The 12,210-nt window shown below is 42.5% G+C and overlaps 1 protein-coding gene across 8 annotated transcripts in view; it reads right to left on the bottom strand.

Moving 5' to 3' along the window:
- Positions 1–12,210, bottom strand: part of dmd (dystrophin) — a 2,562,635-nt gene that overhangs the window by 2,044,628 nt on the left and 505,797 nt on the right. For all 8 annotated transcript variants that reach the window (XM_086007360.1, XM_086007362.1, XM_086007361.1 and 5 more), the window contains exon 2: positions 12,089–12,150. In XM_086007360.1, the coding sequence (XP_085863486.1) occupies positions 12,089–12,150 (62 nt within the window). The remainder of the gene's footprint in view (positions 1–12,088; positions 12,151–12,210) is intronic.

The following is a 12,210-nucleotide window of genomic DNA, read 5'->3' as shown; positions in this document are numbered from 1 at the left end:
TTACTTTCATCTGATAGGAGGCACACATTTTCCAAAAAATAAACAAGAACCTAAGATGGTGACGCTCACCATGAACAGGATTGGTTCTGCTATACTAAACACTCCACTGGGTGATTGCACCATCAGCTCATTCACTGCTCTGCACAAATACAGAAAGGTTTGGCTGAACCTGGGCCTCAGCTGTGTTCACGTTTTATATATGAGAACATATTATATAATTAACGAATTACCTTACCATCAAATCAGTTATACCAAAAATATTTAATGGAGTTTACAGACCACCTTGGATTGAAGGCTGGTGATCTATTTTTAATAATGTTAAACATTAAAATGTGTTTTAGGTCTTCAGTTTATTATCTGACATACGTACTCTGGAACAGACAGAGACAGAATAAATTGGAGGTTGTTCAGCCAGACAGCAAGACGCAGTACTGTCCAAGGAACCAAGGTGGGTGCAGCATTTTATGGCAGGCATTTCAGCATAAACTCAATAATGAAGTAGAAACGTAATCAATGCAATGTTCAACTACAAGAATGATTGAGTGGAAAGCATTATTTATATTTTAACAAAGGTTTACAGCTCCTCAATGGCTCTGTTGTTAAATGCATTAGACAATGGTGAACTTAACCAGCCAGAACAGGAGTATCCTTGGTTTAATCTAGTGTGGCCTCCGCTGGGTTTACAGTAGGGGCACTACAACCGACTCCAGTACTCATTGACAAAGAAGGGGAAAAAAGCCAAGCTGCCCATTCCAAACTGCCTTCCAGTGAACCTTGCTAGAAACTGCAAGTCTAAGTATGTGAGTGTATATGTGCAAGTTAAGAGAGGGCAGGTGTACATGTGCTTGTGTGTGTTGGCACGCATGCGTATAAGCACGAGATTAGGTTCTTGACGGTTGATTTGGTGTGCCAACACTCACTGCCTGGGTTCACACAATAACTGAGGGTGGCCACTGACTGAAGCAGACTCCAGCATGAATCAACACCTTCAGAAATGGAGAGGAAGTGAGAATACTTAAGAAAAAAAAGTCTTAGAAGCCCGCCCGTCTCTTTCTACATCTCTTTGCCCCTTCTCAAACTTTGAAAACATGTCACTATTCCCACTGCTGAAAATTAGTCTGCCTGATCAATTAACACAGAAGACCATTAGGTGGTGTATTTGGACTTGCAGAAGGCTTTCGATAAGGTCCCACATAAGAGATTAGAGTGCAAAATTGAGGCACATGGGATTGGGGGCAAGGTATTGACATGGATAGAGAACTGGTTGGTGGACAGAAAGCAAAGAGTTGGAATAAACGGGTCATTTTCCGAGTGGCAGGCAGTGACTAGTGGGGTACCGCAAGGATCGGTCCTAGGACCCCAGCTGTTCACAATATATATTAATGATCTGGACGAGGGAATTGGATGTAATATCTCCAAATTTGCAGACGACACAAAGCTGGGTGGGAGGGTAAGCTGTGAGGAGGATGTCGTGAAACTCCAGTACGATTTGGACAGGTTGGGTGATTGGGCAGAAACATGGCAAATGCACTATAATGTGGATAAATGTGAGGTTATCCACTTTGGTGGCAAAAACAGGAAGGCAGATTATTATTTGAATGGCAATAGATTGGGAGAAGTGGAAGTGCAAAGAGACCTGGGTGTTATTGTGCACCAGTCTCTGAAGGTAAGCATGCAGGTGCAGCAGGCGGTTAAGAAGGCAAATGGTTGGCCTTCGTAGCAAGCGGGTTCAAGTACAAGAACAAGGATGTCTTGCTGCAGTTGTACAGGGCCTTGGTGAGACCGCACCTTGAGTATTGTGTGCAGTTTTGGTCACCTTACCTGAGGGAGGATGTTCTTGCCATGGAGGGAGTGCAGCGAAGATTCACCAGGCTGATACCTGGGATGGCAGGAATGACGTATGAGTAGAGATTGTGTCGATTGGGCTTATACTCACTGGAGTTTAGAAGATTGAGAGGGGATCTCATCGAAACCTATAAAATTCTGTCAGGTCTGGACAGACTAGATGCAGGAAGGATGTTTATGATGGCCGGGGAGTCCAGAACCAGGGGTCATAGTCTAAGGATAAGGGGTAAGCCATTTAGGACTGAAATGAGGAGGAATTTCTTCACCCAGAGAGTGGTGAACCTGTGGAATTCTCTGCCAGAGGGCGGTGGAGGCCAGTTCATTAAATATATTCAAGAAAGAATTGGATATACTTCTTGAGGTTAAAGGGATCAAGGGATATGGGGAGAAGGCAGGGACAGGGTACTGAATTTGGATGATCAGCCATGATCTCATTGAATGGCGGAGCAGGCTCGAAGGGCCGAATGGCCTACTCCTGCTCCTATCTTCTATGTTTCTATGTCTGCTTTCCTACGGATCAGTCGCCTAGCAGAAAGGTGCTCATATGAACCTGCCATCTCTCAAGATAGCAGGTCACACCCGATTCTCTGGTCAGTCCCATAGAAACATAGAAGATAGGAGCAGGAGTAGGCCATTCAGCCCCTCGAGCCTGCTCCGCCATTCAATGAGATCATGGCTGATCATCCAAATTCAGTACCCTGTCCCTGCCTTCTCCGCATATACCTTGATCCCTTTAGCCTTAAGAAATATATCTAACTCCTTCTTGAATATATTTAATGAATTGGCCTCCACTGCCTTCTGTGATAGAGAATTCCACAGGTTCACCACTCTCTGGGTGAAGAAATTCCTCCTCATCTCTGTCTTAAATGGCTTGCCCCCATCCATAGACTGTGACCCCTGGTTCTGGCCTCCCTGGCCATCGGGAACATCCTTCCTGCATCTAGTCTGTCTAGTCCTGTTAGAATTTTATAAGTTTCAATGAGATCCCCTCTCATTCTTCTAAACTCCAGCGAATATAAGCCCAATTGACCCAATCTCTCCTCATACGTCATTCCTGCCATCCCAGGTATCAGTCTGGTGAATCTTCGCTGCACTCCCTCCATGGCAAGAGCATCCTTCCTCAGATAAGGTGACCAAAACTGCACACAATACTCGAGGTGTGGTCTCACCAAGGCCCTGTACAATTGCAGCAAGACATCCTTGTTCCTGTACTCGAAGCCTCTCGCTACGAAGGCCAACATACCATTTGCCTTCTTAACCGCCTGCTGCACCTGCATGCTTACCTTCAGCGACTGGTGCACAAGGACATCCAGGTCTCATTGCATTTTCCCTTCTCCCAATCTATTGCCATTCAGATAATAATCTGCCTTCCTGTTTTTGCCACCAAAGTGGATAACCTTGCCTTTATCCACGTTATACTGCATCTACCATGCTTCTGCCCAATCACCCAGCTTGTCCAAATCATACTGGAGTTTCTCGACATCCTCCTCACAGCACACACGCCCACCCAGCTTTGTGTCGTCTGCAAACTTGGAGATATTACATCGAGTTCCCTCGTCTAGATCATCATTTATATATATTGTGAATAGCTGGGGTCCTAGCACCGATCCCTGCAGTACCCCACTAGTCACTGCCTGCCACTCGGAAAAAGAGCCGTTTATTCCAACTCTTTGCTTCCTGTCTGCCAACCAGTTCTCTATCCAAGTCAGTACCTTGCCCCCAATCCCATGTGCCTTAACTTTACACGCTAATCTCTTATGCGGGACCTTATCGAAAGCCTTCTGAAAGTCCAAATACACCACATCCATTGGTTCTCCCTTATCTATTCTACCAATTACATCCTCAAAAAATTCCAGTAGATTAGTCAAGCACGATTTACCTTTTGTAAATCCATTTTGACTTTGTCCGATCCTGTCACTGTTTGCCAAGTGCTCTGCTATTACATCTTTTATAATGGACTCTAGCATTTTCCCCACTGGTGATGTCAGGCTTACCGGTCTGTAATTCCCCGTTTTCTCTCTACCACCTTTTTTGAATAGTGGGGTAACATTAGCTACCCTCCAATCCATGGGAACTGTTCCAGAGTCTATCGAATTTTGGAAGATGACCAGCAATGCATCTACTATTTCTAGGGCCACTTCCTTAAGTACCCTAGGATGTAGATTATCAGGCCCTGGGGATTTATCTGCCTTCAATCCCATCAATTTCCTTAACACCATTCCCCTCAGATGCTCGCATATGTTGTTGTAAGAGCGCAGGGCCAACGTGGCCAGGCCACAGCACTGGAGATGTTGCCTGCAGCTGGTCCTTCTCAGGATGTAGGCAACTGAGAGGAAAGTTACAAAGTCCAAACAGGCTCATACAAACAAAAAGCTGCCAACCGCCTCACATGCCCCAGCCACTCAAGTAACACTTAGGACGAGCATCGGATTAGGAACAATTAGAAGAACCTAAATTAAATACACTGTTGCAAAAAATGGTACTATGTACAGGAAGCAAGAGGAATGAATAAATTCTTGATTTTAGCTGAAGTTGATGTTTAAGCAGTTTTTCATACTCTTTAGAAGATATGTTGACTAGGATTGGTTTGTTTGGATGTAAATGCAGAAGATTGTGTTCATGGTGAATTGCCAGAGAGAGGCAGAACACAATGTTCAATAAAGTGTTTGTGCAGTGGGACGAGCTGCGTTTCAGGAGAAGGTATCCATAATTGAGCATGTCGCAAATGACTCCAGCTGTTGTCAGAGGGTTCTCCTTGGAAGCCTGTTGCTCTTTCTACCCCCGTTGCCTTCAGTTACATTCCGCTGCTTTTTTTCCCCCAAGATGGCTCCTGGGCTGGCAGCTCCTTTACTGTGCAACTTTATCCTTGGCCGTCTTTTGCCCTTTCTCCCCCAATCTTCTCTCATCCACTGTTTAAGTTCCCCTGGCTCTAACAGTGGGTGCGTTTTAGCTCGAACTACAAGTTAACTGTTAGTTTAAAGTTACCTGGCCCCACTGCCCATCCCCCGACCATGCCTGCACTTTGTTTATCATCAGTGAGCACTGGATCTTAGCTCAAATTCAGCTTCCAATTTCCTGGACATCAAGACTACGCTTCTCCACTGGACTACTCTGTGTTTCTGATCTGCTTTTCAGTTGCTCAAGTTTTAGGGTAACCTTCTCTAGCCTACAGCCCATCCCCCACCGCTGCTGGTACCTGCTGATCTTATAACTGTCCTACTAGTTTTTCAGCTTCAGCTATAGTCTGGTTCCTGGCCAAAAATTCACTCTCCTGGGCCGAAGTCCATTTCTCCACCACTTCTGGATCTTAGTGACCTCCAACGTCATCACCATTTTTTTGCCCCACGATTGATTCTGCACACCACTTGGCTCTTCATTCACACGGAAATACCTCCAGCAGTCCGTCCTCTGACACTCTACCCTTCAAATAGCTTCTGGACTCACTAGCCCTCCAATCCTGTGTCTGAACCTAGACATCAGTAGGCGATGCTCCAAGCTGACTCCTCCCTATCTATGTCAACTTTATCCCACCATGGGACCTCTGACTTTATCTCTGGACTTCCTCCTATTGTCTCCTCCCTATTCCCTGTTTATTAACATGACATATCTATCCGAATCTTGCTATGTAACCATGCCCATGTAACTTGAGTTTCTCTGTGACCATTCAGATGCGTGTTTTGGCTGCTGCTCCTGACCTGAATCCATCACTTCATTTCCCCTTTTTTTTCTTCTTTTCGCTTTACCCATCCCGCAATGTTCTGACGAAAGGTTATCAACCTGAAACGTTAACTCTATTACTCTCTCCACAGATGCTGCCTGACCTGCTGAGTATTTCCAACTTTTTTTTAACTCCAGTTGCCTATTGAATATTTCTCTCCAGTAACAGCTGTTCCACATCCTCCTCAATTATGCCTGTTCTGGACCGATGGACTATTTTATGTGTGCAGATAGCACCCTCTGGTGGTGGTTATGTGTTAGCAGTGTGTTTGTATGAAACAGAGGTCATTTGACCTTTGTTCCTTTCTTCCTGTGTGAGGTCATTTGACCTTTGTTCCTTTCTTCCTGTGTGAGGTCATTTGACCTTTGTTCCTTTCTTCCTGTGAGAGGTCATTTGACCTTCGTTCCTTTCTTCCTGTTAGAGGTCATTTGACCTTCGTACCTTTCTTCCTGTGTATCCCAGGAAGTAGAATCCCAGGAAATAGAATTCCAGGAAGAACCTGGCAGTAATGGAGGGTTCCATAAGGGTTTCACAATCCAATGTAATCTGATTTCATATGTTGGGCCAAGCGCAATATCTGTGAGTATCTTTGTTTCTTAGCATAATAGCAATGTTGTCAGAGTAGTATTTTGATAACACTATGTTTATAAAAGGTTAATATTTGATAGTTACAGAAGTGAGTCCAAATGTTAGTTAGTTATACAATTAGTCTATTCTACTGTTGTAAATATGCTTATATCTTATGTAATATCGAATGTATAGTGCTCAGTTTATGTACAAAACATACTTTATCTTTGTTTACAGTTTCACAAATTTGTTCAAGTAAAGGCTTCAAACAGCAAACGGCTTCACGAAGAATTATTTTGAATAAGTGTTTAACTTGCTGGATAACTAGATAGGAGCACGTCTAGCGTGGCCAGTACAATGCCTGAAGTTCCACTTGCACCTTCCTCTTTAAGAACTGAGGCGAAATACTCCAACACCTCTGAACTCATTCAATGAACCCTTCATCTCTAAGTTGTCCCACCCTTTCGTTGGACTGTCCTTTTACAAACTCCCTTGCTGTTTCTCTTTCTGGTGGCTGCTAGTGACACTCCCATCTAGCTCTCCTAAACTCCATCCACTTCTTTTCTATACCTTTTGTATTTCTTATTGCTTTCTTCTGTATTGATTATATGCTTCATTTTAAACCATATTTTTGCTCTAACCTCTCTAATTATCCATGGAACCACAGCCTATAACACACTCTATTTACTCCTGCATGGAATGTTTTTCACCTGTACCTTATTCATCTCATATTTAAATAACTCCCACCGTTGATTTGTTGTGTGTTGGCACCTTGTCACTTTCATATCACTGAACGCAATTCATTTCCAATCCAACACAACTCGTTTTCAGGCCAACACCTTGATGACATTTGCCTCATCTTTCCTTTTGGAAACAGAAAAATAGGAGCAGGAGTAGGCCATTCGGCCCTTCGAGCCTGCTCTGCCATTCAATCTGATCATGGCTGATCCTCTATCTCAATACCATATTCCCGTTCTCTCCCCATACCCTTTGATGCCTTTTGTGTCTAGAAATCTATCTATCTCCTTCTTAAATATATTCAGTGACTTGGCCTCCACAGCCTTCTGTGGTGGAGAATTCCACAGGTTCACCACCCTTTGAGTGAAGAAATTTCTCCTCATCTCAGTTCTAAATGTCCTACCCCGTACCCCTCGTTCTAGACCCCCCAGCCAGGGGAAACATCCTCCCTGCATCCAGTCTGTCTAGCCCCGTCAGAATTTTATACGTTTCAATGAGATCCCCTCTCATTCTTCTAAACTCAAGTGAATACAGGCCTAGTCGACCCAATCTCTCCTTATACGACAGTCCTGCCATCCCAGGAATCAGTCTGGTGAACCTTCGCTGCACTCCCTCTATGGCAAGTATATCCTTTCTTAGGTAAGGAGAGCAAAACTGCACACACTACTCCAGGTATGGTCTCACCAAGGCCCTGTATAACTGTAGTAAGACATCCTTGCTCCTGTACTCAAATCCTCTTGCAATGAAAACCAACATACCATTTGCCTTCCTAACTGCTTGCTGCACCTGCATGTTTGTTTTCAGTGACTGGTCTACAAGGACACCCAGGTCCCTCTGTACATCAACATTTCCCAATCTATCACCATTTAAATAATACTCTACCTTTCTGGTTTTCCTACCGAAGTGGATAACTTCACATTTATCCACGTTATACTGCATCTGCCATGTATTTGCCCACTCACTCAACTTGTCTAAATCGCCTTGAAGCCTCTTCGCATCCTCCTCACAACTCACAATCCCACCTAGTTTTTTGTCATCAGCAAACTTGGAAATATTACATTCGGTTCCCTCATCCAAATCATTGATATATATTGTGAATAGCTGGGGTCCTAGCACTGATCCCTGTGGTACCCCACTCGTCACCGCCTGCCACCCCAAAAAAGACCCATTTATTCCTACTCTCTGTCTCCTGTCTGTTAGCCAATTTTCAATCCATGCCAGTTTATTACCCTCAATCCCATGTGCTTTAATTTTGCACACTAACCTCTGATGTGAGACTTTATCAAAGGCCTTCTGAAAATCCAAATACACCACATCCACTGGTTCTCCCTTACCTATTCTACCAGTTACATCCTCAAAAAACTCCAGTAGGTTTGTCAAACACGATTTCCCTTTCATAAATCCATGTTGACTTTGTCTAATCCCGTTGATATTTTCTAAGTGTCCTGTTATCACATCCTTTATAATAGACTCTAGCATTTTCCCTACTACTGATGTTAGGCTAACCGGTCTATAGTTCCCTGTTTTCTCTCTCCCTCCTTTATTAAATAGTGGGGTTACATTTGCCACCCTCCAATCTGCAGGAACTGTTCCATAATCTATAGAATTTTGGAAGATGACAACCAATGCATCCACTATTTCCATGGCTACCTCTTTTAGTACTCTGGGATGCAGATTATCAAGCCCTGGAGATTTATCGGCTTTCAGTCCCATTTATTTCTCCAGCACTATTTTTTTTTACTAATATTAATTTCCTTTAATTCCTCCTCCTCACTAGACCCTTGGTTCCCTAACATTTCTGGGAAGTTATTTGTGTCCTCTTCTGTGAAGACAGAACCAAATTATTTGGTTAATTGCTCCACCATTTCCTTGTTCCCCATTATAAATTCTCCCATTTCTGACTGTAAGGGACCTACATTTGTCTTCACTAACCTTTTTATTTTTACATACTTGTAGTAGCTTTTACAGTCTGCCTTTACGTTCCTTGCAAGTTTACTCTCATACTCTATTATTCCCCTCTTAATCAACCTCTTGATCCTTTTTTGCTGAATTCTAAACTGCTCCCAATCCTCAGGCTTGCTACTTTTTCTGGCAACTTTATATGACTCCTCTTTGGATCTAATACTATCCTTAATTTCTTTCGTTAGCCATGGTTGGGCCGCTTTTCCTTTTGTGTTTTTGCGCCAGGAAGGAATGTATAACTGTTGCAATTCATGCATTCGTTCCTTAAATGTTAGACATTGCCTATCCACCGTCATGCCTTTTAACGAAGCTCCCCAATCCATCATAGCCAACTCACTCCTCATACCTTCGTAGTTCCCTTTGTTTAAATTTAGGACCCTAATTTCAGATTGGACTACTTCACTTTCCATCTTAATGAAGAATTCTATCATGTTATGGTCACTCTTCCCTAAAGGACCCCGCACAAGAAGATTATTAGTTAACCCCTTCTCATTGCACAATACCCAATCTAGGATAGCCTGCTCCCTAGTTGGCTCCTCAATGTACTTGTCTAAAAATCCATCTCGTACACACTCCAGGAATTCATCCTCCACAGTATTATTGCTAAATTTGGTTTGGTCAGTCTATATGTAGATTAAAGTCACCCATGATTACTGTAGTACCCTTGTTACATGCATCTCTAATTTCCTGTTTGATGCCATCCCCTACATTACCACTACTACTGTTTGGAGGCCTATACACAACTCCCACCAATGTTTTCTGCCCCTTGGTGCTTCTTAGCTCCACCCAGACCGATTCTACATCTTGACTTTGAGCCAATTACCTTTCTCACTATTGCTCGGATTTCATCCTTTACTAACAACGCCACCGCACCTCTTTTTCCTTTTTGCCTGTCCTTCCTAAATATCGAATAACCTTGGATATTCAGCTCCCAGCCTTGGTCACCCTGTAGTCATGTCTCCGTATTTTCAGTGTGAACCTAATTAGGTTAAGGTCACTATTTCCCAAGTGTCCGCTATCCTTAGGTTACTTACTTGCTTTGGATCATTAGCCAAAAATCACATTTAGCACAGCTCGTTCCACAGTGGACATACATAATTGAGAAACCGGATCTGGATGCAGGCTGGAACCCCCGCCTCATTTTGACCGCAACTGGATGTCTTATCCCAATCTACTTTGTCCCAATGTTACAACTCTGTTACGACTTCAAACCTCTCTGAACTGCATACAAATCTCATTTTTTTATTTCTTTCCCAATATTCAATGGTTTACAATGTACTCCCAATATAGCAACAGATCCTTTTATTTCTTAACTCAGCCCAGACAGACTCTGTCTGAGCACCATTAATAAAAACTTATTTTGTTTATTTTACTATTTGATTATAATGGGGTCTATTCTGGAAGGACCAAGGGCAATTTAATGCTCGCACTGACTTTTTTTGATAAGGTGACAATGTTCATCATTCTTCAGAGGAGCCTGGCCACAATATTGGAAATTCCTTAAGTGGGCACTGGAGTTAAAAATGACAAACAAGCATCATGTTCAACGCATGCTATCTTAATCATTTGTTACTTGTTGAGCTGGTCTATCTCTCGTTGCAGTTATTAGGATGGTATTCATTTAAAAAATATTAATAAATCTCCCCCAAGGAGTAGGATTCCTGCTACTTGCCAATTAGAAGCCTTGGTGCTAAATGTACTCATTAGCCTAAAGAAGTCATAGAGCTGAATATGTACACTAGTTGTGACAAATTATTAAAAATGCTCTCAAAAGCAATTGAATAGCATAGTAGTTTAAAATAGAGTCCTTTTTTTCTCTGGTATTTCAGTTCAAATCCAGCCTAGCTCTATGCATGAAATCGCTTTCTGTCTCAAAGATGTAATGGTCCAATATAAGATGAGCTTTGGTAATCTGAACCCAAACCAGCTGTGCACAATTCCACAGCTCAAAATTGCTGATAATTTGACAACAAATCACAATCTCACTAAAAAGTCACAACGTGTTTGGAATGGTGGAGGGGGGAGGTGGGGAAATCACATAAGTACAGCATGAAGTGCTCCTCGGGTCAAGCAATGCTGTGAAGGCGGAGTTGAAGGAGTTTAACTCTGTATCACATTATGCCTTGCCTTTCCTGAAAGTGCTTGATGTCAAAATTTGTTAAATAAGATGTTCCATTACCCAGCATAGGCATCCTTAACTTTGGCAAGGATGCCTATGCTTAAGCTTCAAGAGGACATAGACAGCTGGTGGAATGGGCAGACACATGGCAGATGAAAATTAACGCAGAAAAGTGCGAAATGATACATTTTGGTAGGAAGAACGAGGAGAGGCAATATAAACTGAAGGGTACAATTCTAAAGGGGGTGCATGAACAGAGAGACCTGGGGGTATATGTGCACAAATCGATGAAGGTGGCAGGGCAGGTTGAGAAAGCGGTTAAAAAAGCATATGGGATCCTGGGCTTCATAAATAGAGGCAGAGAGTACGAAAGCAAGGAAGTTATGATGAACCTTTATAAAAACACTGGTTCGGCCTCAACTGGAGTATTGTGTCCAATTCTGGGCACCGCACTTTAGGAAGGATATGCAGGCCTTAGAGAGGATGCAGAAAAGATTTACAAGAATGGTTCCAGGGATGAGGGACTGCAGTTACTTGGATAGACTGGAGAAGCTAGGGTTGTTCTCCTTCGAGCAGAGAAGGTTGAGAGGAGATTTGATGGAGGTGTTCAAAATCATGAGGGGTCTGAACAGAGTAGACAGAGAGAAACTAGGGGAAAACAAATTGCTTTTAGAGTCAAAAGAGAGGTATTTCTGGCAACGGCAGAGGAAATAAGAATATAATCTTAGTTTCTAGTGGTAAGTAAATTCTCCAGATTAGAGACTGTAAAATTAAATATTTACATCTTGCAAACCTACAGATAATCTTTTGATAGTTAGGTGATTCTATAACATAATACTGTAGAAAGACATCGAACCAAATCATGGCTTCTTTACACACAAGTTAATGAACAAATAGGTGTCCTACAAATGTCCTTATCCACATGAAATTCCTATTGCGATAAGTTTGTATATTGTACACTAGGAGAGTCAGATTGGCTGATGCAATAGAGAAATATATATTTTGCTTCTGAACTGCCAAAAGTTCGACCTCTGACAGTTCAAAACCATCAACAAGATTTAATAAAAAAAGACTCAGCACACAGGCACATTTATTCCTTGCCTCAATCTAATCCCCAAATCACATTGGTTTCCTCTTACCTTGGCAAACTGTGCATTTATCCATTTTGTGAATGTTTTCTTTTGAACATCTTCTCTTTCATCTGAAAATTTAGAATGAAAAGCATTCTTGAGTAAAATAGATTTAAAATCTTCATTTTAAC

The sequence above is a fragment of the Somniosus microcephalus genome, chromosome 14, assembly GCF_052327205.1.
Source record: "Somniosus microcephalus isolate GS21.2 chromosome 14, FLI_Smic_1.0, whole genome shotgun sequence".
NCBI lineage: Eukaryota > Metazoa > Chordata > Chondrichthyes > Squaliformes > Somniosidae > Somniosus > Somniosus microcephalus.
This window is presented reverse-complemented; position numbering and strand designations above follow the sequence as displayed.